Genomic DNA, 26,964 nt, shown 5'->3' on the forward strand with positions numbered 1-26,964 from the left:
AGAGCACAATGTACCACGGAGGAGACCTTAACATCATCTCCGCCTACCTCTTCTTTTATAGACAGGATACTGAGGCCCAGAGACAACCTGCCCCAACAGGTCATTCCAACACCTGAGATGGGCCCAGGACCTGTATTTTCCTCAAAAACCATTTCAGGCTGCTCCCACTATGGTGACTCACACCACAAATCTCTACTCTCGCTCCTCAAAGTGTGGTCCATGGAGCACCAGCCTCACCAGCAAACATGTTAGAAAAAGAAGCTATGGCCCTGCCTCAGACCTGCTTACCAGAACCTGCTTGTAATGATCCCCCCAGGTAATCATGTGCTTATGCCCTCTTAGGAAGTGCTGGGCTGTGAGACAGAGAGCAGGTTTGCCAGCTCTGGTGCACCACTCTCCTGGGGGATGTAGGGCAAGGCCAGGAATCCCTGGGAAGGAGGAGTGGGGGAAACTGGAAAGAGGATTTATGGGAGTGAACTGTAGCTTGCTGTCTTCCTTCCCTGCTCCTCTCCACCCTCAGGAGCTATGAGATCTGTCAAGAGTCCATCCCTGGGAAAAAGGAAGGTTCCCACCCCAGCATACACACTGAGGGAGGGGCCTTCAGAGAACCAGGGAGCTTGGTCATGTCCTCTGGACTTTGGGGTTACAAGAACCAGGACCTGCCCAACATTGGGGCCCCAGGACCACCTGCAGCAGCACAAGTAGGAAGAGGCCTCTCCCGCCAACAGTGATGGCCCAAAGGTGTGGCCATTACTGAAGGACCATACGGGACAGCCTAGAAAGGCCCTTCCCATGAGGAGCCTGGACACAGAGAGGCCCTCAGCAGACAGTGGGACCACTGGCAGGGGGCCGAGTCTGGAGCAGCCCATGAGGGAAGCCTCCAAAGAGCTCGGAGAGAAAGAGCCAGCAAGCTGGGATGGCCCCCACCAGAGTTCCCAGGCCATGTGCCACCACCATCACATCACCCTTCCTGGCCATCCCTGAGCTCTCAGGGGCCCCACCCTGAAGGGCCCCAAACAGCAGCTGGGTGCAGGGAGAGGATGAGCCAGGAAGATGACAGTGTGGATCACGACCCCTTGGGGTGTCCTTGGCTGAAGTGGACTGGAGCTGGGAGGGCAGACCAGTGATCTTAGATTTGAAACACTTGGAAAAATGCTTCTTTTCATTAATAACTGAGGGGCCATCGAGGAGCAATGAGCTCACCCCAAAATTTCACTGGGGGAGCAGGAAGAATCCCAGAAGGAGTAGCCCTGAGGAAGAATCAGGCTGCTGCCTCCCACCCTCTTGAACCTCCAGCCAGTGCATGAAGACCTGACGGGAGGGACAGTCCAAGAAAGAGCTGTGGTCACTGCAGGTCAGGATGCTTCCCGGAGGTGACCTCGTGCCGAGCTGGAGAGGATGCAGGCGAGGTTATGGGGTGGGAGGTCCCCCTTCCGTGCACAGCCCTCCACCCCCACCCCAGGCCGCCCCTCATGGGCACACACACCCGAGCTGTTCCCCGAGGCCTCTGCCTGGGCTATCCCTGTGGCCTCCTCTCCACTCCCCACCCTTACTTGGGCAGGATTTGAACACTCCAAGTCAGGAGAACCAGAGCCAAGCTTAAAGCCCTCACATGCCCCAGCGTTAAAATAAAATCCCAGCTCTGCCCCGGGACGCGCAGAGCCCTGGAACTCCAGCCCGTCCGCCTCCTACCACCCCTCCCACACTCTAGTCCCCATCGCACTGCTGTCCTTGAGGTGCTGTCCCCCATCCCCACCTGCCCGCACTGCACCACCGCCGCCTGCCTGTCCCCTCTGCCCGCACTGATACCCTGCCTGGACGTGGCTCCTAGCTCCTTCCCGTCGCCTTCAGGTCTCAGTTCCTTTACGGCCCCCACCCCCCGGGAGGCCCTGCTTGGCCACCAAGCGAACCTCTCCGGGAGCTCTCAGGTCTCCCGCAGCCCGCAGCCCACCCTCAGGGGCGGCTTTATCTACCCTCTTTTGCCCGCCCAGTCTGTAATTCCCTAAGGGTTAGTCGGCCAAGGACACGTAGGAGAGGCTCAGAAACCAAATGAGCAAAAGAAGGAAAGAATAAACGAATGAAGGAATGGTTAGCCAGACCTGAAGAGCACGGGTGTTGTTTTGGAGATTACTTTTAATCCCCCTTTGAAATTGGCGGGCAAAAAGTAGGCGTGACCCTCTGCCATTTCGGACCCAAGGAAGGTGTGGGACCACCGCCAGGCGGCGCCGCGCCAGCAGGTGGCGCCCGAGCTCGCCCAGGCCCCGCCCCCTGCGCCGCGTTCCGCGCTGCGTCCTGCAGCTTCTACTTCCGCCGTGGGAGAGTGGCCCGCACCTAGTTTCCGGGAGTGCCGCGTGGAGGGCTTCGGGTAGACCGCTTTGGACATGGCGGAGGTTTCCGGTCCGGCCAAGCCGCTCCTGTCGCTGGACCCGCAGGAGCAGGCCAAGTTTCAGAAGAAGGTGGCGCAAGTCCGCCAACGCTCGACCCAGGTGAGCGGCCCCGCCGCCCGGAATGCGAGGGGAGGCGGCGGGCGCGGGCCCTGCGCGGGCCCTGGCGGAGAGCCCCTGTCCCTCCTCACTCCTCGACCCCTTCCAAGGTCTCCCCGTCGAGTCAGGAAGCCACCTCGGGAGCTTGTAGGCCGAGGCTTCCCCGAGACGTGTAGGTTAACGCTCGTCGAGAACTAGTGGTGGAGCTTGGGCTCGGAGGTCTAGAGGCCCTCGGGTGGAGACAAGGGGTAGGTATTGGGCTGCAGCAGGAGGCCGAAAAAGAGAGCCAGCTGGTGGGAATGGCTCTCTTTTACTGCAGATTAATTTGGGGTTAAAGCTGTTACGCTTCCGCTTTGTCCCCGAAAATGGGGGCCCAAGACATGCGTCACCCACCATTCGCAAGGTTTGTGTGCCCGGTTGTTGACTTTGGAGATCTTCAAAGACGATATTTGCCAAGTCCCACTTGCTTACTGGGGCCCTTAGCATGAGGTTTGTAATTTGATTTTTTTGTTTGTTTGTTTTTTTGTGTTTTGTTTTTTAAATGAACAACGGCTTCAGCAAGTACTTTTTTTTTTTTTTATTAAATTCAGTTTTATTGAAATACATTCACACACCATACAGTTATCCATGGTATACAATCCACCGTCCACAGTATGATAACATAGTTATGCGTTCATCACCACAATCTATCTCTGAACATTTTCCTTACATCAGAAAGAACCAGAACAAGAATAAAAAATAAAAGTGAAAAAAGAACACCCAAATCATCCCCCCATCCCACCCCATTTGTCCTTTAGTTTTTATCGCCATCTTTCTACTCATCCATATACTAGATAAAGGGGGTGTGATCCACAAGGTCTTCACAATCACACTGTCACCCCTTGTAATCTACATTATTATGTGATTGTCTTCAGGAGTCCAGACTGCTGGGTTGGAGTTTGGTAGTTTCAGGTATTTACTTCTAGCTATTCCAATACATTAAAACCTAAGACGTGTTATCTATGTAGTGCATAAGAATGTCCACCAGAGTGACCTCTTTGTAATTTGATTTTTAGCATAAAATACACGTGTGGAAAAAATTGTTATAGGAGGTAAGGGTGCAGTGGCTGAGATGCTGAGAGGTCCGTCTGCGTTGTGAACGTTAGCAAACTAATCAAAAGTGGTTAAGTGCGAGTAAACAGTGATCTGCATAAAAATTTGAAGGGAGCAAAGCTTGGTACATCTATGCGGAGTTCTCTGGGCAGTAAATTAAAATGACATGTTCAAAGATGTATTTTCTTACCCATTGAGTAAACACACATTTACTTAGTACTTACATTGTGTTCAGTGTTTGGAAATAAAACTAAGACAGTTGTCTGCTTGACGATTGTCCTATTGGGGAGATGGGCATTAATTAGCCAGCTAATTCTTTAATTACAGCTATGATAAATGGAAACACAGAGTAGGTTCTTAGCCTCTTTGGTGAACCAAAAGCAGGGTTGAACCTAGAGCTGGGGGTTTTACAAGTTTTGTTGTAATGTCATTGTTCTAATTTAAAAGATATTTACTTACTTGGTCTTTATATCTTTAGCAAGAAAAAATTACTCCTGGAGTAGTGTATGTGGGCCACATACCTCGAGGACTTTTCGAACCCCAGCTCCAAGCATATTTCTCCCAGTTTGGCACTGTCACAAGACTCAGACTTTCCAGAAGTAAAAAGGTAAAATTTTTTAGAGTTGAATTATTTTGTTTTTCAGATGTATAAAATCCTGGACAGTTTACAGAGCATTTTCACACATTATTGCTTATCAGACTTTGCTCAGAAAGGGGTGGCAATAGAGGAGAGTGGGACTTGGAACCTGAAACAACACACAGGAGCACAGTCAATATTATTTTGAGTCATTTATTTTTTTATTAAGAAAAGAAAGTATTTGCTCCAAATCCTCAAATCAAATTGATGGTCCTGTTCAGTGAACCTCACTTTGAGAAGCTTGTTCATATATCATCTGGCATTGGCATCCCTGTAATAGCCAGAGTTTGTATGGTAAGTTAGTTAAGAGTAAGGACTCTATAGTCAGGCTACCTGGGTTTGAGGCCTGGCTCTTCAGCTTGCTACTTGTATGACCTTAGACAACTTATGTAACCTCTGTACTTTGGTTTTCTGAACTGTAAAATATGAATAATAAAGCACTGACTTCCTAGAAGTATTTAATCAAGGACTAAGTGAAGTAATAAATTAGAACAATGCCAGGCACACAATAATCACTATATAAATGTTGTTAGGTTGATTCTGTCTCCTAATGAAAGAGGTTTATGTGGTTGATTTGAGTGATTTAGGAGTAACCCACTTTATTTTCTGCCCCCCTACCCCTGATTTCTGTTGATTGTAGCCACACTCATCTCTTTGTTGGAATCCCTGTTTTCTTGATAACACTTTTTTCACATTATCCCTCTTAAGTTGCATTAGATGAAAATTAAAATTTATATTTGATTTGACATACGATGAGGTAAGTTATGTATCCTGTCGTCTACCAGTTGTCATGAAACCACAGATTAATACCTTTTAAAAATTGTATGTTGTCAAAGCAACACCTCAACATTGAAGAAAATTTTAAATTAAAAATTCCCTGGTATTTTCTCCATCCTAACCAAAATAACCTATTTTCTCTGTATTCCTTTTAAGTTTTTTCTATTTATCTACTTGTAACATTTGCTTATTATGTTTATTAATTTTAAAACTATATATAAACATTTTTACTCTGCAACTTAGTTTTTTTAATTCATTTATTTGCTGAGATTTATCCATGTAACTTTTGTACATTCATTGTCTTTGAAGTCTTCTTTTGCTTGCATGTCCTAAAGTTTATTTATCCACCCTTGTATTGAAGATTTGGTTTTAAATTTTTCGCTTTTATAGGTGAAAGTGAACATTCTTTGTGCAGTTGTGGACAAATTTCTCTATGGTAGTATGGTTTTCAAACTTTGACCCACAATAAGAAATTTTATAGTACAAGGTAGCACACATGTGTATGTGTGGAAATATAACAGAAATAAAAGTTCTATGAAATAATAATTGACTTTATATTGTGTGATTGTGCTTTGATTTTCTGTTCTGTTTTTTTTTGTTTTTTGTGTTTTTTAAATAGTTTTTTGACCTGCTGAATTGGTGTTGTCCTCCCTCTAAAAGGCCAGACTCGGAGTTTGAAATATCACTGAGCAGAGAGGGTCATGGTCTTTGGAGCTGCCTGGCTCTTAGTGAAGTTGTGGCTCTGTTATTTATTGACCATTGGAATTTACCATTTCCAGCACTGTTGCATAGTAAAGTTAACCACCTTCCCCACCCCACCTGAATTTTTACTTTTTGCTTGGTATTTCCACTATTCTGGGATTACTGGGTAAAGGTATTAATACTTTTTTGACATGAGATGTATTTTCAAATCACTTTTTAAAAGTTTACAATAGTAGTAGATTGAGTTGGATTTCAGTCTCTCTTTTCCTCTCCTACACCTTCTTTTGGAGTTGGGATCATGGAATCGGTCTAGTTATCACTAATAATTGGTAACATTTATTGAGTGTTTAATAGACATTGCGTTGAGCTCTTGTGGATTATTTAATATCTTCAGAGCAAACCTAGGATAGTAGTTATTTTATAGAGAGTAAAAAACCAAGGCGCAGAACGCTTAAAGGCTACTTACCCAAGTAAGTGTTGATTTCAGAATCTGGGCTTTCAGACTTCAGAACCCATTCACTGAGGTCAGTGAGAAAATCTGCTTGGTGGGGTGTGCTGAGGTCAAGATGTTACAGAGATCTCCAGCAGTTCCCTTGCTCCCAGTCTAGGAAGGTGGCCAGTTGCTGATAAATGTGAAAATGTATACAGTGTTTTACAGATGAGCTGGGAGATGCTGAGGAGTTAGTTTCTTCTCAGCTCTTACATAGGAAATGGGAATTATATTACCTGAATTCTTTGAAGCATCATACTGTTTTGGTGAATTAGATAACAAATAAAGGACTGGGACCCTCCTATATCTCTTTTATGCAATGAGGTGTTGCTATTGAAGAAATTCCAGCCATAGTCATCATGTATTTATCATACATAACAAAAATTTCAGGAATGCCTGAAAATCAGCTGCATGTTCAGACTGTTTTGGGTCTTTTCTTTTCCCATACCAGGCTCTGGTCTGTGAGTTGAAGTTGGAATTAGAGTTGTCATGTTATTTGGGAATTGAATTAACGTAGTGTTTAAATTAATGACCTTTTAGGGCTTTAATAGCACATTAGAATTTAATTGGTCCACTTATGAATTTTCCCCTACAGACTGGAAATAGCAAAGGCTATGCCTTTGTGGAGTTCGAGTCTGATGATGTTGCCAAGATAGTTGCTGAAACAATGAACAACTACCTTTTCGGTGAAAGGCTCTTGAAGTGTAAGTGCCCTTATCTTACCTACAGGTTGGCACAGATGTCCCCTGCTGCGAGGTAACTGTGCTGGGAAGGACAGATTAACTGCCTGGACTTGTTCCCTTAAGGAAGGCTGCGAGGATTTCAGGGCATTTTCCAGAAATTTGGAAATTTTTAAAATGCCAAGATGGAATCAGGACAAGTTACTTTGAGATATAAGAAGAGCAGCTAAACCATTCTTAATGGCACGTGGAAGGCTTGCCCGAGGAAGTATTTAAATTGAAATTTGAGGAGTAAATAGGCATGAGCCAGTAAAGGGGGTGGGCATGAACAGTTCTGGCAGAGGGGACAGCAAGTGCCAAGCCAGTGCTTATTTAATAGTATTTGCCTGTGAGGAATGTGGTGGCGAGTAGCAAGAGAGGAGCCAGAAGTAAGTTATAGGCCAGATCATTGCAGGTCTTATCATTCTGAGTAAGGTGTTTAGAACTTAACCCTGAGGGCAGTGGGGAGCCCACTAGCGGGTTCTAGATAGATGACACTAAAGATAGGGAACCACATTTTAGAATCAGTCTAAATAATACTAGCTGTCAGTTGTGCACAGAGAAGCCGTAAGGAGTAGAAGAGAAATGATGACACCAGATTAGAGGTTAGTCCTGCAGAAAGCAGCAAAAAGAGCCACCATCTCTGCCTTCCCAAGGGGTATCAACAGATCCCAGGGCCTTAGGAGGCGGGAGTTCCATTTCTGGCCTCTCTGGGCCATGGCGGAGTGTGGCCATCCAAGGTTCCCAACCCACGTGCATCTGCTCGAGCAGCACCTCTCTAACTATTTCCATTCCGTGAGAGTCTGGGTGGCCTGGCTGATGTCATGAGTCGTCGTATATTAAAACTTGGCTCCTGCCAGGAGGGAATGGGCTGGGTAGGTGGCCTCAAAATGTTGACCACATGTGTAAGATGAATACTATGTGTATCTGACTTTTGAAAAACAGCAAAATTAGGTGCAAGCTTGTGGGATTTTATCGCTCTGTCCTAAAGCATTAAGTCACTCCATTTGAGTAGAATTGGCTCCTTAATCACATTGATAAAGAGATTAGCAACATCTTTATTATGATCCATGGGCAACAGATGATCCTTGGGAAATTCTAAAGTTATTACCCTTCCCTCTTACTTGGTTGAAAACGTTTTTCTTTTATTATTTATTAAAATATAGGTGAGTTTCTAGAATCTGAAAAAGTACACGAAGAACTTTTCAAAGACTGGGATGTTCCGTTTGCAAAGCCATCACATCCAGCAGTGAAACGGTATAATAAGAAACGGACACTTATAGAAAAGCTACGGATGGAGAAACGATTTAAAAACAAAGAAAAATTACTCAGGAAGAAATTAGCTCAAAAAGGAATAAAATACGATTTTCCTTCATTGGTAAATATTCCTTCTTGAAATATTTTTTTTTTGTGTGGTTTTATTTTGACAGGGGAGGAGGTTTTACCTCACTAGATATAACATATATCTACATTTTCTGTTATGATTGTATGTAAAGTACCTGACCCAATGCTTATTACATACTAGGTTTTAACTAAATTTTTGAAACACTGCATTGCATTTAAAGTTTTTCCTAAAAGCCTGTCAGAGCAGATCCTATTATCCCCATTACACAGAAGAGGAAACTCCTTAAAGAGATTACCTGATTTGCAAAACTTCCGTGATCTGATGTAACCAAAGACTGTAATGCTCAAGGATTGCTGTATAAAGTGCCACTACCAGCATCAGTGGAGAGCTGTATACATCTCTTAATAAAAAACAGGAGTGCATGCATTTAGGATGTGGCTAAAAGGCAGTTATCCTTGTTTGGCCTAGTACCTGATTGTTAATTCTTTGTCCAAATCCCAAACACCATCTTCACCAACACTGGAACATCGTGGTGGGCCCTGTCACTCTCATGAACCATTGAGGAGCGGAGGCAGCAAAGCCTGAAAGGAAGCATACAAAAACTGCTTTTCCGGTAGCCTGTTTGTTACTTTGAGGAGAAACAGGCCTGCCACAATCCTGATCTTGGCCAGGACAGGACTTCTCCAGAGCCTACCTTTTCACATTCTTAATGCCACCTTCCTCATCCAGGATTCTGTATGACGAGCTCCAGGTTTTGGCCCTCCCTTCAACCTGTTCAGCTTTTGACAGTTCCTCAACTGGGTCCCTCTTCTTGTTTTGCTCTTTATGTAAGACCATTTTTAAACTCTGTGTTTTTTGAGTTTTAATTTTTAAATGGAATGTTTCTGTCATTTAGGGAGGTTTTACCAATATGTATGAGGATATAATGGTACGTGAAAAAAGTAAAGATGCAAGACTAAAGGTTTATAATTTCTTTATATTTAATTAAGATTTTACGGAAAGAGAAAAAAAGAAATGCTTCAAACACTGTTCTTCAGAAGTCTACGAATAGCCAGGTAAAATTTTATCATAATAACATGCCAGATGTTGGCATAAGAAATAGTAAAGTATATTCAAGACTACTGTGGCTGATAAATATGCAGATTCATAAATCTTTTTAAATTTATTGAAGGTTTTCCCAGACAAGAAGAAACAAAAGGTTTCAGGAAATCCTACCACTCCTAAGAGCACTGGAGATAGCCAGGTAAAATTGTTGTCTTTATTCTGGGCTCCAGGTAGTTTAGAAATAACTTTGGAAGATGAAAAGCAGTTTCAACACTATTAATGTTTTGTTAATCTTGACTTGTGACATTTCTGGTGATTGAGCAGATATAGTGAACTTAGCAAGTTATCTCAAGCTTATTGTAGTTTTTACCTTTTCAAGCAGAGTGAGTCAGGAGAGAGAAATGAGGCCATTATTTTTATAAATGTATGCTTAAGAGTTTTCTACCCAAAACCCTGTAAGGGAAAGTATTCATATTCCAGTTAATTTTGAATTTGCATACTGAGCTTGATAAGCATCTAAGTTCTTTATTACATATGATTGTGTCACCAAAAGATAGAAGTAGTCCTAAAATAACAACCGCACAACTTAAAAAAGTAGGGGGGAGGTGATATTTTTCAGTAAATTTATTCTAGTTCTCACCTCACATTTATGTGCCATAATCTTTTTCTTGTTGCATCCAGGGCCCCACACCAGTTTGTACACCAACGTTTTTGGAGAGACGAAAATCTGAAGTGACTGAAATGAATGATAATGATGAAGATAATGAAATAGTTTTCAAAGAGCCCATATCTGGTGCAAAAGAAGAAAAACAAGAGACTCAAACACCACCTGCACGTTCAGGGAAAAAAAGACGAAGGAAAAGCAAACAGTGATTTTGAATGTATTATGCATAATGTTTCTTCTGACAAATGTGATTTTGTTATTAGGGCTAATTCTTTAAACTTGACTAGGTGCAATGAAGTGCATCTGTTGGCGAGATTTTCAGAAGAAAAACATACTCCTGGTTCAAGTAAATAAACACAGTCAGTGACATTGGCTTGCCAATACAAGGACACATACCAACTGGCAGCAGCTCCACCCACGTGGCCTTTTTGTCCTGTTGGATGTCTCGGTTTTCTTTGCAGGTTTCATAATTGGCAGGTTTAAGTATAAACTGTAGCCTTTGTTGTAAACAAATAAACACCACCAGTCTTGCTTTCCGCTACATAGTTCTCTGTGTTGGGCATTGTACATTGATTCAATAAGAATTCAGCATCAAATGGTTGAAATTGAAAGTTAAACTGCTGAGTGAGAACATGAAATATAGTCCAAGTGTAAACGCAGATTCGTTTATGTGTATATGACTCATTTTTACCAGTAATGTTAAATTAGTCTTTGATGGGCTAGCATGAATTAATAACTAACATTTTGTATCTGTTAGTGTGGAATTATATTCCAAAATTCAAACAGTGACCAGCAAAAACACATCTATAATTCATTTGTATGTAAGTGGGACTTGGGAGTCTTGAAATAAAATAGTTTTTCGCCTTCTCAACTACTTTGAAAAGTTTCTGGTGCCCTTGAAATGTGTTTTTTTATATGGTAATCTGAATTCATGAAGTCATCCATTGCCATCAGGGATGTTTTCCAGCCAATGTTTGTTAAATCTTTTAACACTGAACAAGGTGTTCTGGTGCAAAATGCAAAACAGAATTGGTTTTAACTGTATATAAAGAGCAGATTATACCATTAGAGAAGTACCTGACACACAGAAGATGCTCAGTATATATTTATTGAATGATTCAATAACAGAATTGCCTCCCTTTTCAAACCATCTCTGAACTGTGGATCCAGTCATCCCTCTGGTTGTCCCCTCTAGGAGAGCATTAGATGAACTTAAACACATGGGCGTAAGTCTGACTTGTTTAATCTCCCCAAGGAGCATGTGCACTCAAACATATTTCCAGTGTAGGAATATTTTTCCCCATCCCAACCTGCCACGAAAACTTCCTTCCAAAAGTATGGTATCTTCATCATCTCTTAAAGAAGTGTAAAGAAATTCAGACTATAGGAGAAACTCGGGCCAGGGTCTGGCATGAAAGCCTCTCAGTGAATAAAATTTTGCAATAATAAGGAGCAATGTGTTCGAGTAAGTGAAAAGGGTAAAATTCAAAATTGTACAATCATTATGGCCACAAATATGTAAAAATGCGTTTTTTAAAAATGGAAAATATACATTGAAATACTAATGGTGTGGAATTGGGTTATTTTTGCCCTTTACTAATTTTTCAAAAGTTATGCAACCATGTGTTAACAATAGAATATTATTCGGCTATAAAAAGGAACCAAGTTCTTACACATGGTACAACATGGATGAACCTTGAAGACATCTGGTTGAGTGAAATAAGCCAATCAAAAAGACAAATATTGTATGATCTCGCATTTTTGAACTACCTAGGATATGTGAATTTTAGGGACTAGTAGCTTACAGGTTTTCAGGGGGCAGGGAGGGGAAGGAGTTATTGCTTCACTGAGTGAGTTTCTATTTGGAAAAGTTGGGGGTAATGGATGTTGGTACACGGTAGCACAGTATTGTGAATATAATACTAGTGAATTGCATACTTGAAAGTAGTTAAAATAGGGAATTTTTAGTCATATAAATGTTATTAAAATATAAAGTTAAAAAAAAAAAAAAAGGAACCCACAGATGGTTCAGTTGGAGCCAGCCATTTCACAAGCTGTGTATTGGCTGTAAGAATGGGTGGCAAGCAAATAATTGCTGAACACAAAGTCTATTGCTGGCATTATTTGGAATGTAATGCGACCATATCCGTGGCAGCTGGTCACTGTTGCTGACTGTGGATTGCAACCCGGCTGATGGATGATGTGAGACAGAATAGGATGGGCTGTGCTAACACGAGTTCCAAAATCTCAGTACACCCAAAAACTGAAGCAATTTAGGCAATTTAGAGCAGCCATCTTCCGCTGTGACTGGGATGCAAACTGCTGCTCTCCTCAGCCCAGAACTGATCATGTAGCATTTCCACTTATTGCAAGCCAGAAATAACCATAACCTTACCGCTCAAACCTCACTGCAACAGGCATCGTCTTGGAGCCCAGAGGGTGGCAGTAGCACACAGACCAAATGCAACCCGCTGCCAGTACAGTCCCTGAGCCGAGAATGGTCTATGTTTTTAAGTGGTTGCAAAGAATCGAAAAGAATTTTATGATAGGAAAATTAAATGAGGTTCAAATGTCAGTGTCCATAAATAAAGGTTCATTTTGAAGAGCCACCTTTGTTTATGTATTGTCTGGGGTTGTTTTTGCGCTACAGGAGTTCAGCTATGGCAGAGGTGATATAAGGTGCTTTCATTGCTTAGCACTGCTGCTCCGTGCAGTACAAATTGCAACGATGCAGTTGTAATTAAATGCATTTTGAGTGTCTCTCATATCACGGTACTGTGAATTTCATTTATTTTTATTACCAGTACATAAACATCATGTCAAAACAGGAAAAGAAAAGTGATCTTCCAATGTCAGGCTTTTAAGGCACAGTGGAGTGTGCATTATTTTATCAGATGAGATGCCACAGCATCAGGTTTATTTTGCAATGACATTTTAGCTATGCAAAAAAAAATAATACATATATTCATTACCAGACCAAGCACACATCACAATATCCCCAAATCCCAGGAAAGCAACAGTCAGAAAATGGAATTTCTTCATAAAAATAAAGTGACAATGTGGTTGCAACCAAAGTAAGTTTCCAAGTGGTTCATTTGTTAGCAAAGAAAGGCAAGCCATTACCAGTGAGTTAATTATATTGGGTTTGATTGCAGCAGTCCGAGAAACACGTCTGGAGAAAACAAATGTTTTAGGCTATTTACCTTTGGGTGAGATCAGTTGCTTAAGAGTTGAGGACATTGAAAGCAACATCAACAGCCAATATAAAAATAGGGCATCCATATCTAAAAGAATGAAAGAGGAGGAAAGCAGGAGTAGCAATATTAATCTCAGATAAACTAGACTTTAAATGCAAGGATGTTAGGAGAGACAAAGAAGGCCACTACACACTAATAAAAGGGGTAATTCAACAAGAAGAAATAATCAAATGTTTATGCACCCAATCATGGTGCCAAAAATACATGAGACAAACACTGGCAAAACTAAAGGATACAATGAATGTGACCACAATAATTGTGGGAGACTTCAACACATCACTCTCTGCTGTAGATAGATCAACCAAACAGAAGACCAATAAGGAAACTGAAAACCTAAACAATCTGATAAATGAATTTGATTTAACAGACATAAATAGAACATCACATCCAAAATCACCAGGATACACATTCTTCTCTAGTGATCACGGAACTTTCTCCAGAATAGACCATATGCTGGGACATAAAACAAGCCTCAATAAATTAAAAAAATTGAAATTATTCAAAGCACATTCTCTGACCACAATGGAATACATTTAGAAGTCAATAACCATCAGAGACTTAGAAAATTCACAAACACCTGGAAGTTAAACAACACGCTCCTAAAATAAATGGTTTATAATGTAGAATGTAGGGTAACTAGCGATAGAGAGCAATTAATGAAGGGGGAACAATAACCCAATAAGAACAGATAAGCTATCGTGGGTAAATTTAACATTCTGAGAATGTCCAGGAATGAATTTGGTTTGTTAATTTCTGATGAGTATGGTAGGAACAACTTCACAGAAATGTTGCTATATTAGGTTATTTTCTTGGGTTAGAGTAGGAACATGTTGGAAGTAAAGTAGTTATTTTAGGTTGGTTGTCTTTTTCTTACTCCCTTGTTATGGTTTGTTTGAAATGATTTTTTATGAATATCTTTAAAAAATTTTTTTTTTGATATAGTTAATTTTAAAAAAAGTTAAGAGTTAATGACAATCAATGCAATATATGATACTGTAGTGGATCTAAGAATGGAGGAGAAAAGCTCAAAGGGGGCATAAGGAAAAACTGGAACATAGAATTTAAGCTTTATATCCATATTAATTTTCTTGAATTAACTGCAGTTAATAACATAAGTGAATATCCTTGTTCGTAGGAAATGTACATGGAAGTGTTATGAGTTCAAGGAGTATGATACATGCAACCTGCTCTCAAATGTTCAGAAGATGATAAAAGGGTAGAGAGATAATTGATAGAAAGATAATAGATATAGTGGAAAGAAAGGGGGTGTTGGAGAGAGGAAGGAAGGAAGGAAGGGAGGAAGGAGAAAGAAAGGTATGCAAAGGTAGCAAAATGTAAAATTGGTAGATATGGATATCTGGGGGTGGGGGGGTGGGGGAGTTCTCTGTATGGGGTTTCTATTGTATTTGCAACTGTCCTACATGTTTGAAATTATTTCAAAATAAAAATTTAAAAAATTAAAATTAAAATTAAAAAAAAAGATGACAATTAAATGCCATAGATGATCCTGGATGATATCTAAGAATAGAGGAGAAAAGACTCAAAAGGACACAATTGGGACACAAGAAAAAAATGAAATATAGAATGTAAGCTTTATATCAATGTTAAATTTCTTGAATTTCTTAATTACATTTAATGTGATTACATAAATGAATATTCTTGTTCACAGGAAATGTATATGTGAATTATATTATTTGCTCAAGGATGTGTGCAACCAGCTCTCATATGTTCAGAAGACAGAACAATAAATGGTGGATGATAGATAGGGAGGGAGGGAGGGAAAGAAAGAAATGGTAAAGTGAAAAAATATTAAAGTTGGTAGATCTGGGTATCAGTGGAGGGGGGGTTGGGGTAGGCTGGAGTTCTGTGTATGGGGTTTGTATTATTTTGCAACTGTCCTGTAAGTTTGAATTTATATCAAAATAAAAAGTAAAAAAAAAAAAAAAAAGGTGGAAAAAAAGGGAAAAAAAAAAAAAAAAAAGAATGAAAGAGGACCCCTACCTCACACCCTAAACAAAAATTAACTCAAAGCGGATCAAAGATCTCAATATAAAAGACAGTACCTTAAAACTCCTAGAAGATAATGTAGGGAGACATCTTCAAGGCCCTGTATTAGGAGGTCACTTCCTAGACCTTACACCCAAAGCACAAGCAAGAAAGGAAAAAATAGATAAATGGGAACTCCTCAAGCTTAAAAGTTTCTATACCTCAAAGGAATTTGTCAAAAAGGTGAAGAGGCAGCCAACTCTATGGGAAAAATTTTTGGAAACCATGTATCTGACAAAAGACTGGTATCTTTTTTTTTTTTTTTTTTTTTTTTTTTTTTTTTTTTTGATCATTTATTGGTTTATTTTGTCTCTACTAAGCACATTAGTCATTCATCATTTAAATATCTGACTTCATTAGAAACCATTTGAACACTTTTTCTCCCTCCCACCATAAAAATACAGTAATTTATTTGCTTAAAAAAAATCAACTATGAATAAACATTCTGGTTTTCTCTCATTCATCTAATATATACCTCAGTGACAACTGAGTAAGACAGTAGGCTAAACACTGAGTTTTCAAATGATTTTCCACTTAAAAGTGCTGAGCTATGGAACCTATTCTCTCTACCCATCTTATATGTACAACCAAAACTACTGGCTTTTAAAAACCATTAAATAGTGTTGAATTCTGTCTAGTCTATTTAAATGAGTGCAACTTACCTTTAGCATTATATTCAGAAAAATACTTAAGCTTCAAGGTCCCCAACAATTTGGAGTACTGAACTAGATAACCACCCTAAAGACACTTCTGACAGAAGTAATGCATTACTTAAAGAGAGGTTTCCAAAACCTGCTGTTAGAACCTAAGTATACAGGAAAACACTGGTATCAGTCATTGTTCACACAGCTTTACTCTTCAGGCAGTCCTCTGCCATTGGTCAGCTTTAATTAGGCCAGAGTCCAGCAGGAAAGTGCATGGTGCACCAGATTCACCATCTCTTAAGTTGCTACTGTTTTCTCTTCTTTACTGAAAGGTTGTACTGAGCCAGGCTTTACCCATGACAGGCCAGCAACATGCACACTTTTATTGTGCTGTTCTTCAGGCTTTTTCTGAGTCAGCATCTTGTCTCTGGCTTCCTCATGTACAGAAGGATTCCATGGAGAAAAGCTAATTGCATAGGGATCCTCTATTTTAGGTTGGTCAAACAAACGAGCAGTGCACATCTTAACACTTTCAACCACTTTACTTTTAAAGAGCTGAACATCTTTTTCATACCTCCATTTTGCAAATGCTCTCTTCACATCCAGTTCACCTGAGGTGGGATCAACTAGCGGGTGAAAGACGGGAATATCAAACACCAGGCGTGGACAGTCGCCATCTGGGTAGTTATCAGGGATATAAACTGTAAACTTAAATACACCATCTTGATAAAGTCCATGCCGGATGAATATTACTCCAAACCACATTAATGCAGAGCGATAAGATGGCTGCACATAGACACCAGGTAACTTCTGCTTCACAACCAAGGTAAATTCTGCAAGAAGAGAATATTCCAGGTAGAAGGGTCCGTAAGAAGCATGTGTGCCATTTGTTGACTGTGCTGCCGGGGCAGGAGATGTAGGCTTAGTTATGGGCAAAGCATTTTTGGGAATAGAAGGCAGCTGTTTCTTTGGAGCGGTGCGTGGAGGACTGGTTTTCACATCCCCTGTTAATGACTTCTCTTCACCATCAGATCGTTTGCGTACAGAGCTTGTAGACATGCTCCAGAAAGGGTTCATAACGTGTACTCCAAACAAATAAATTCAGCAGTCTCTGTCATCAAACTCTGACGTCCTCAGCATTCACTTTACCAGACTGCCTGCCAGTGCGCCACCACCCTGCTGCCTTCAAAGCAGTGCTCTCGGCTGCCGAGCGCCGTCGCCGTGCGACAGCATCTCCAGCCACAGCGCCCGCCCGGCCCCAGCTCGCTCCCGGCCCCGCCCTTCCCTCCCCTCCAAGACTGGTATCTTGCATACAGAAATCCTACAATTCAGTGACAATAGTACAGACAGCCCAATTATAAAATGGGCAAAAGATATGAAAAGACAGTTCTCTGAAGGGGAAATACAAATGGCCAAGAAACACATGAAAAAATGTTCTTCTTCACTAGCTGTTAGAGAGACGCAAATTAAGACCACAATGAGATACCATCTCACACCAATTAGAATGGCTGCTATTAAACAAACAGGAAAGTACAAATGCTGGAGAGGGTGTGGAGAAATTGGAACTCTTATTCATTGTTGGTGGGACTGTATAATGGTTCAGCCACTCTGGAAGACAGCGTGGCAGTTCCTTAGAAAACTAGATACAGAGTTACCCTTTGATCCAGCAATTTCACTTCTCGTTATATACCCAGAAGATCTGAAAGCAGTGATGCAAACAGATATCTGCATGCCAATTCATAGCAGCATTATTCACAATTGCCAAGAGATGGAAACAACCTAAATGTCCTTCAACAGACGATTGGATAAATAAAATGTGATATATAAACACAATGGAATACTAAGCAGCAGTAAGAAGGAATGACCTCGTGAAACATATGACAACTTGGATGAACCTTGAAGACATAATGCTGAACAAAATAAGCCAGACACAAAAAGAGAAATACTATATGCTGCCACTAATGTGAACATTGCTGGGGGAGAATGCAGGGGTGTTGGGCTTCCCCACCTCAATGGTTGCTGATGTGCTCACAGACATTGGGGACCAATGGTTTGATGGGCTGAGCCCTCAATCATGGGACTCACCCTTGGGAAGACGGTTGCTGCAAAGGAGAGGCTAGGCCTCCCTATAATTGTGCCTAAGAGGCTCCTCCTGAATACCTCTTTGTTGCTCATATGTGGCCCTCTCTCTCTAGCTAAGCCAACTTGGCAGGTGAAATCACTGCCCTCCCCACTACATGGGATCTGACACCCAGGGGTGTAAATACCCCTGGCAACATGGAATTTGACTCCCGGGGAGGAATCTGGACCCGGCATTGTGGGATGGAGAACATCTTCTTGACCAAAGGGGGGATGTGAAAGGAAATGAAATAATTTTCAGTGGCAGAGAGATTCCAAAAGGAGCCGAGAGGTCACTCTGGGGGGCACTCTTACACACAATATAGACAACCTTTTTAGCTTCTAATGAATTGGAATAGCTAGCAGTAAATACCTGAAACTATCAAACTACAACCCAGAACCCTTGAATCTTGAAGACAACTGTAAAAAAATAGCTTATGAGGGGTGACAACATGATTGGGAAAGCCATGTGGACCACACTCCCCTTTGTCCCATTTATGGATGGATAATTAGAAAACGGGGCAAAAACAAAAAAACAAAAAAACACCCAGTGTTCTTTTTTTACTTTATTTGTTCTTTTTCACTTTAATTTTTATTCTTTTTACTTTTGTGTGTGTGGTAATGAAAATGTTCAAAAATTAATTTTGGTGATGGACGCACAACTACATGGTGGTACTGTGAACAATTGTGTGCTTTGTATGACTGCATGGCATGTGAATATATCTCAATAAAATTGAATTATTTCAAAAAAAAACAGGGCAAATGATTTGGAATGATTTTCCTTGGCTTTTGATGAGTTAACATGTCACAGATACTGCTGTGTTGTTTATTCAAGGAGTTAGATGGTAAGTTTGAAGTGTTAAGGTAACCAACTCACTCCAGTTTGTTGAGGGCCTCTCTGATTTTAGCACCCAGAGTGCCTGTTCCAGGCACACCTTTAGTCCTGGGAAAACTGGGACAGTCTTTCACCCTAGAAATGACTGAAGAATTAGCCTCTATGAATAGTCTGTGTGGAACAACTCTAGGCAAGAATATTTTAAAAGGAGTTGAGAAAAAACTTGAGTATCACCTGAAGTGGAATCTGCTAAGATGTGTCACAACTGATGGTGGTAGAAATACATGTGGAGCAGTTTGTGAAAATGCAAGGTGTTTAAAGTCTATTATTATTAACTGTAATATTCACCAGCAGGTGATGTTCAGAGAATGCTCAAATCTGTTGCATGTTACTGAACCAATAGTGTCACCACTGTGCGTCATGTGCTCTTGTGGCCTTGGCCACCATCAGTTCCGTGAATTTGTACAGAAATAGGAGCTGAATATCCTGATTTGCCCTACCACCCAGCAGTTTGATGGTTTAGGACCAGTAAAGATTGAGATATTTCTGAGCTCAGGGTCAAGTTTGAAATTTTTCTGAATGAGAACCTCCCCTAATCACTGTTATTGAACACTGAATGGCTTTGGAAATTCGCTTTTGCTGAAGATTTGATGATGTTTCTTAATGAATTAAGCTTAACAAATTCAACCAAAAATTACAAGGCAATACAACACCCATATCTGAAACTCATATGGCAGTAAAGTCATTTTGATGACAACTAAGGTTTGAATCAAGTAATGTCAGGCTGCTTTATATACTTCCTGTGCTGTCAACAATTAAAACAAGAAGTGAAATCTCCATACCCACAAGAATTTACAGCAGATGTATTTTTCCAAGCTCAAATTACAATTCCCAGCAGTGTTTTTCAGACCTTAATGCAAATACAAAAGAAATTGCCATATTTCAAAATCCATGTAAAGCTTCCACCTGACATTCAATTGGAAGTGAATAATCTGCAATGTAATGACATGCTAATAGGCAAATACAAAAGAAGAATCTAATAGAATCCTATAGATGTCTTCCAGGAGAGGAATATACTCAATTAAAATCATATGTTTGGGGGTTGATATCAATACTTGGCAGTATCTATATGTATGAAAAGATATCAAAAGATGAAATACGTAAAATCTTACTGCATATTAACATTAACAGATGAACATTTACAAATATCTTTGATAACAGGAAACACTAACTTTACACCTTATACAAAATTTAACTCAAAATGAATCATAGACTTAAATAGAATGTAAAACTAAAAATCTTTTAGAAGAAAACAGAAAAATCTTTGCAATCTGGGGTTAGGTAAGGAGTTCTTAGACATGACACCAAAAACTTAAGCCATAAAAGAAAAAGTTGATAAACTGAATTTAATTGATGTTAAAAACTTTTGCTCTGTGAAAACACTGTTAAGGAATGAAAAGACAAACCACAGACTGGGTGAAAATATTTGCAAATCACGTATCTAACAAAGGGCTTTTTATCCAGAATAGACTTCTCAAAACAAACAGCCCAGATCATCACAGGGAACCCAACTTCTGTCTTCTGACCTTAAACATGAAAGTTATACAGACTGTTTTCAACACTTGTATTCACGTTTAAGGACTCAGGCATGATATGAGCTATGAGATGTTACTTAACATTTATTAAATGTTTGCATGTGTCAGATGCTGTTCTAAGCACTTAAATATATTAAACCATCTGTGATGGTTAGGTTCATGTGTCAACTTGGCCAGGTGATGGTACCCAGGTGTCTGGTCAAGCAAGCACTGGCCTAACCATTACTGCAAGGACATTTCTAGCTGATTAATAAACCAGAGGCTGGCTTATTAAATCACCAGTCAATTGGCTGCAGCTGTGACTGATTACATCAATGAAGGGCGTGTCTTCCACAATGAGAGAATGCAGGTGGCTGGATTTAACCCAATCAGTTGAAGACTTTTAAACAAGACAGATAGAGGACCACTTCTTCAGCTAACCGGCGGAGCATTTCCTGAGGAGATCATTGAACACGTTCACAGACGTTGCCAGTTCATTTCCTGAGGAGTTCATTGAACATCTTCATTGGAGTTGCCAGTTTGCTGCATGCCCTACAGAATTTGGACTAGTTTTTACCCACAGTTGCATGAGACACTTTTATAAATCTTATATTTATAAATACCTCTTGTTAATTCTGTTTCTCATAGAACCCTAACAGCTCATCAGAACAACCCTTTGAGGTAGATGTTACTGTTCCCATCTTAGCTCGGAGAGCTTGCATAGCCCTCAGATAGCGTACGGTGAGCCAATACTTGAACACAGGCAATCTGACTTCAGAGCTGATTAGGCTGGCTCAAGCCATTAAGGTTTACTTCCAACAGGGTGGGAATGAAAGCTAAGTTGTTAGTGGCAATAGAAAGGAAGGATGCAAAAGCCTTGCGCTAATAAGACCTGGTGGTTTTTTGGAATTGGGGGCAGGAGTTGGGGATAGGAATCCGGGAAGGCATGGGAGAAGTAGGCAACGGGTTTCCATTCTTATCTGCTCGGCTTTGGAAGAACTGAGAGCAACACTACACTAGGTGGAAATAGATCCCGGGCACTTAAAATCTGTAGTTTACTCATTTCATTTAAAGAAATCGGCAAACATGCAAAATTACTAAGGGGATCTAGGCCCTAATGTTGACATATTTTTAAAACTCCATCAGAAGTATCTATCTATCTATGTATCTATCTATCTAGATGCTATTAGATGCTGTTTATAACTGTAATACATACATATATACTGTATACAGCACCAATTTCTAGACAACTAGGGGGCAGAACTACTTCTAGCAAATGACTTTCAGCAACTAGGTACTTAAACTTCTTTTCTGTTAATTGATAAGTGTTTTAAAATATATTTGCCAAAGAATTTCAGATAGCCAGCAGTGCAATCATACTGATGCTACAAACCATGAAATGTTTACTTTATGAAATTGTGCCTAGTTGTGAATAACATGGATATATATATTAGAATTTGCTCAGGTCTATTTAAAACTTTGTATTCAAGAGAACTTTGCTTTACAACATAATTAAACACAATCCTTAGCCTGCGGGGTTCAAAGTATTTCCTGTTTTCCATTCACTGTGCTCATTTAAGTTTTATTCTTTATTCACGAGGCCTGAAATATAAGCACGAGATAAACACTGGCCTTGGAATTTGGGGCATTTTTTTTTTAACTTCACTTCGTGAAGCTCAGCGTTTGGGAATTATTTTTCAAGGTCTATCTAAGTGATACCTTTCTCACCTTTTTTCCCCTCTCAAAACAAAAACAAATAACAGCCTCATTTAGGTCAGGAGTTACTGTTCCACTGACCCAATTAGAGAATGTTTCACAACCTACCAACAAATTCCTCCTGTCCCCGTAACAAATCTGAGTTTTATCATTAAATTGCTTGCCAGTACCTGGGTGTCCTGCTCTGCTGCTCTTTGTGATAGCAAAAAGAAGGAAATGCATTTGCAGCCGTATCATGAAAATTACTTTTCTGCATGGATGTGGGCCATTTTTAGAATCACCCCTGTTATAAATAAATGCCGTCAACCCTACGATGCCCAGGAAAAGAAATTCAGACATTTGATACTTACCAAACATAGTTTCCATAGCAGATGTGCAGTGTGTGAGCTGTTGTTCTTGGCAGCTCCATCTGCAGGGCTCTTCTGTGATTTGGTTATTCAAAGCGGGGGATGCTAGGAGGTCATTTTGGGAAAAGCAGGACTTGTGTGAAGGGAACCAAGGAAAATATCCCGAGCATCTGTCCAGAAGTCAAACCGTTCGATTGTTTTTCGGCAATGATACATGGGAATCACGGGCAATTTTTTCTTTCGAAAGAGTGAATGGATTTTTCTTATAACATCCATATCTGTTGTAACTCTTAGCTATATGATAAATATTGTGGCTTTTTCCAATGTTTTTTGTTTTTTTTTAATCACTGCTAGTTCCAGTTTGCTAATGCTGCTCTCATGCAAAATGCCGGAAATGGAATGGCTTTAATAAAGGGAGTTTATTTGGTTACAAAGTTACGGTCTTAAGGCCATAAAGAGTCCAAGGTAGGGTACCATCATTGGAGAAAAGCCATTGGCATCTAGAAAACCTGTTAGCTGGGAAGGCATGTGGCTGTCGTCTGCTTGCACCCAGTTTGTATTTCAAAATGGTGTTCTCCAAAATGTCAGCTTTCAATAGCCGTCTTCCAAATGTCTGTCTTAGCTGCAGCGACTCCAAAATGTCACTCTCAGTCGTTCTGAGGTCCCTGTTTGTGAGCTCTTTATATAGGACTCCAGTGAACTAATCAAGACCCATACTGAATGGGCAGGGTCCACACCTCCATGGAAATTATCCAATCAGACGTTTCACTCACAGCTGATTGAGTCACATCTTCATGGAAACACTCAGTCAAAAGATTCCAACCTAATCAACACTAATACATCTGCCCCTGCAAGACTGCATCAAAGAACATGGCATTTTGGGGGACATAATACATTCAAACCGGCACACCGCTGATACCTGATATAATAATAAACAGTGCATCTGTAGTTTAATAAATGCCAATTGTAGAAATGTTTGCCACCCTGCAAATTTATGTGAAGCCAGATATCTGGTCTGATGTTAATGTGGAAGGAGTTCTATATAAGGGTGTAAGTTACAAATTTGGCTCATTCGTTAGGGTTTTCCAGTGACTTTTTTCTTTTACTTAGTTTATGACCTACATAAATCTTAATGTATTAATTTAATTTATTAGCTTTTGTAATTTCATTCAATTCATTTTTATGCTATACATGCAAATGGTACACAAATTCAAATGGTCCAAGAGAGTGCATGATGGAAAGTGTCTGTCGCACAGGTTGAGGGCTCCGCTCCAGTCCCTGCTGCCTTCGGGGTGCTGGGGCAAAGAAGGGCTCTCCCAACCCCCTGCCTTGCAGCTGCTATTCCCCAGCTCTCCAAAACTCATTCCTTCCAGGATGCTGCCCTGGTCACTCGCATGAAGTGACCCTGTATGTTTCCCCTTCACTATCTTGTTTATTCGTTTTCTAATTTATCTTTCTCCCACCCCAGACAAAGGACATATATTCCCTAAGGGCAGGGGCTGGGACTTGTTTGTAGGGGATCTCACTCTGAAGGTGACATTTGAGCACAGGTCTTAGGGAAATGAGGAGTGGACCAGGCCGAGGTCTTGGCGGAAAAGCTTTCCATGCAGAGGAAACAGCAAGTGCAAAGCCCTGAGGCAGGAGCAGGTCTGGTTATTCCAGAAACATTAAGGAGACCAATGTAGCTGGAGCAGAGCGGGCAAGGAGGGAGGTGGTAGAAAATGAGGTCTTCAGTACAAAGGGAAAGTAAAGACAGCCAGATGGGGCAGGACCATGGAGACCATTGTAAAACTTTTGGCTTGGCTGCTGAGTGAGATGAAAGGCATTGAAGGATTTACATTTTTTTTTTTAACTTTTTATTTTGAAATAATTTCAAACTTACAGGAAGTTGCAAAAATAATACAAAATCCATACAGAAAACTCCAACATACCCCTTACCCAGATCACCAACTTTTAACATTTTGCCACATTTGCCATATCATTCTATCATTCTATCCTGGAGGGTTTGTTTACATTTCACAAAGGTCTCCCTGGGGGTCTGCTGTCTCTAGAACAGTCTATAAGGACACAGGGAAGAAGTTGATGCTGTTGTGATCATCTAGGAGAGATCCGACCAGGGTGATAGCATCAGTGGAGGTGAGAAGGGATCCTATTCTGCATGTATTTGGAGCTGGACAAAGCACTTGCTGATGGTTTTGATATGTGCATGAGAGAAACAAGAAAGGAGTTAAATTTGACACCAAAAATTTTGGCCTGAGCAGCTGGAAGAACGGACCTGCCATTTATGGAGAAGAGGAAGACTGTAAGAAGATGTTTGAAGGGAAGGTGGAGGTCAGGAGTCAAGTTCTAGACTTGATAAGGCTGAGGTGCCTCTTAGGCAGCCAGGTGGAGATGCTGAGTACACAGCTGGAGCTACAGGTCTGAAGTTCAAAGAATTCAGAGCTGGAGACATCCATGTGGGTGACAACCAAGAGAGAGCATGAGATCTTAGAGTAGCACGTGCCCTGTGGCACTCTAATGTCCAGAGGTCAGGGCGATGAGGAGGAGCTGTGAAAGTCACGGAGAAGGAGAAGCCAGTGAGGTGGGAGGTGAAGCAGGGCAGAGGGCTCCAGAAGCCCAGCAAAGGGGAGACAGGGGCCAACCTGGTCCCGTGCTGCTGGGCAGGTCAAGTGAGAGGGCATCACTGGATTTAGCAATGTGGCAATGACCTGGCAAAAGGAGACCTAAGCTCCTTCCCAACCCTGAAAGTCCACAGTTATTCAAGTTTATCCAAATTATTCTATTGAGAATTAAACAATTAAATAATAAGGGAAGAGCCAAGTCAAGCCAAAACGGTCCCCTGCTCAAAGGTTACTTAACACCTCCCATATTGTAGAGCACGGGCATGGGAGCCTCCAGCTGTTCTCAAAGCTACTACTGCCTCGTTCTCTAAGTCTGCCTGGGGACCCTGAGATGGGAGCCAGGATTCAAACCCAGGCTGGTTCCAAAGTCCATGTTCCTTTCTTCTCATTACATTTTTATTTCTTCTTAGAGCAAAACGTTTTCAGCCCCAAAACTTCTGGAAGTTTCCCTCTTCATCTTTGGTTTGGCTTTAGAAAAATTTGAAACTATCATGGAGGGTCCCTTCCAAATACTTTTGTTCTTGGTCTGAAAAACACAATATTCCTTTGTTTTGTTTTGCTTCATTAACTCAAGTCCATCGTTTATTCAGATTTCCTTAGTTTTTGCCCAATATTCTTTTTTTTTTTCATTTTTTCAATTGTGATTTTTCACATACCATACAATTATCCATATATCCAAAGTGTATGATCAGTTGCTCCTGGTACCATCATACAGCTGTGCATCCATCACCACAATTAATTTTTGTTCAATTTTTAGAACATTTTCATTACTCCAGAAAAGAAATAAAGACAAAAAAAGGAAACTCAGATCCTCCCATATCCCTAACAACCCTCTTCCATTGTTGACTCATAGTATTGGTATAGAACATTTGTTACTGATGATGAAAGAACGTTAAAATACTAACTGTAGTATATAGCTTACAAGAGGTATATTTTTTCCCTATATGCCCCTCTATTATTAACTTCTAGTTATAGTGTCATACATTTGTTCTGGTTCATGCAAGAGATTTCTAATATTTGTACAGTTAATCATGAACATTGCCCACCACAAGGTTCACTGTTTTATATATTCCCATCTTTTAAGCTCCAACCTTCCTTCTGGTGACATTCATGACTCTGAGCTTCCCCTTTCCACCCCATTCACACACCATTCAGCACTGTTAGTTACTCTCACAAGGTGCTACCTCTGTTCATTTCCAGACACTTAAGTTCAACCTAGTTGAACATTTTGCTCATAATAAGAAACCACTCCCCATTCTTTAGCCTCATTCTATATCCTGGTAACTTATATTTCATGGCTATGAGTTCACATACTATAATTAGTTCATATCAGTGAGACCCTGCAATATTTGTCCTTATGTGTCTGACTTATTTCACTCGATATAGTGCCCTCAAGCTTTCTTCATCAACCCGTTTCTTTTAAGACGGTTTTGTTCACACACCATACATTCCATCCTAAGTAAACAATCAATGATTCCCCGTATAGTCATGTATTTATGTATTCAACACCCTCACCAGTATCTATATGAGGACATCTCCATTTCTTCCACAAAGCAGGAGGAAGAGTCAAAGAAGGTAGAGAGACAAAAGAAAAAGAAAAAAGAAAGAGAGAGGGAAAAAAATGGTAGCTAGGAAGCAACAAAAGGAAAGATAACATTAAACTAAAGTAGAATACAGAGTCAGACAACATCACCAATGCCAAGAGTCCCATACCTCTCCCTTATGCCCCCCTCTTATATGCATTTAGCCTTGGTATATTGCCTTTGTTACATGAAAGGAAGCATAATACAATGTTTCTGTTAATTATAGTCTCTCATTTGCATTGATTGTATTTTTCCCCCAGTACCTCCCTA

General features: G+C 40.7%; 2 protein-coding genes across 2 annotated transcripts; one reads left to right on the forward strand and one right to left on the reverse strand.

Moving 5' to 3' along the window:
* Positions 1-2,322: 2,322 nt before the first annotated feature.
* Positions 2,323-11,473, forward strand: NIFK (nucleolar protein interacting with the FHA domain of MKI67). The gene is made up of 7 exons (XM_037850310.1): positions 2,323-2,486; positions 4,054-4,182; positions 6,777-6,885; positions 8,067-8,278; positions 9,235-9,300; positions 9,417-9,488; positions 9,971-11,473. The coding sequence occupies exons 1-7, from the start codon at positions 2,382-2,384 to the stop codon at positions 10,160-10,162; spliced, it is 885 nt and encodes a 294-aa protein (XP_037706238.1). The 5' UTR covers positions 2,323-2,381; the 3' UTR covers positions 10,163-11,473.
* A 4,077-nt stretch (positions 11,474-15,550) lies between these two features.
* On the reverse strand, positions 15,551-17,165 carry LOC119544293 (AKT-interacting protein-like). The gene has a single exon (XM_037849656.1). It carries the CDS (start codon positions 16,975-16,977, stop codon positions 16,198-16,200), a length of 780 nt encoding a protein of 259 aa, XP_037705584.1. The 5' UTR covers positions 16,978-17,165; the 3' UTR covers positions 15,551-16,197.
* Between the last annotated feature and the right edge of the window lie 9,799 nt (positions 17,166-26,964).

This window comes from Choloepus didactylus, chromosome 9 (assembly GCF_015220235.1).
Source record: "Choloepus didactylus isolate mChoDid1 chromosome 9, mChoDid1.pri, whole genome shotgun sequence".
NCBI lineage: Eukaryota > Metazoa > Chordata > Mammalia > Pilosa > Megalonychidae > Choloepus > Choloepus didactylus.

Coding starts and splice junctions, on each gene's coding strand:
- LOC119544293 (XM_037849656.1), bottom strand. CDS start 16,977: ATGAACCCTTTCTGGAGCATGTCTACAAGCTCTGTACGCAAACGATCT.
- NIFK (XM_037850310.1), top strand. CDS start 2,382: ATGGCGGAGGTTTCCGGTCCGGCCAAGCCGCTCCTGTCGCTGGACCCG. Junction 8,279..9,234: donor AATACGATTTTCCTTCATTG/GTAAATATTCCT, acceptor TATTTAATTAAG/ATTTTACGGAAAGAGAAAAA. Junction 9,301..9,416: donor AGAAGTCTACGAATAGCCAG/GTAAAATTTTAT, acceptor AATTTATTGAAG/GTTTTCCCAGACAAGAAGAA.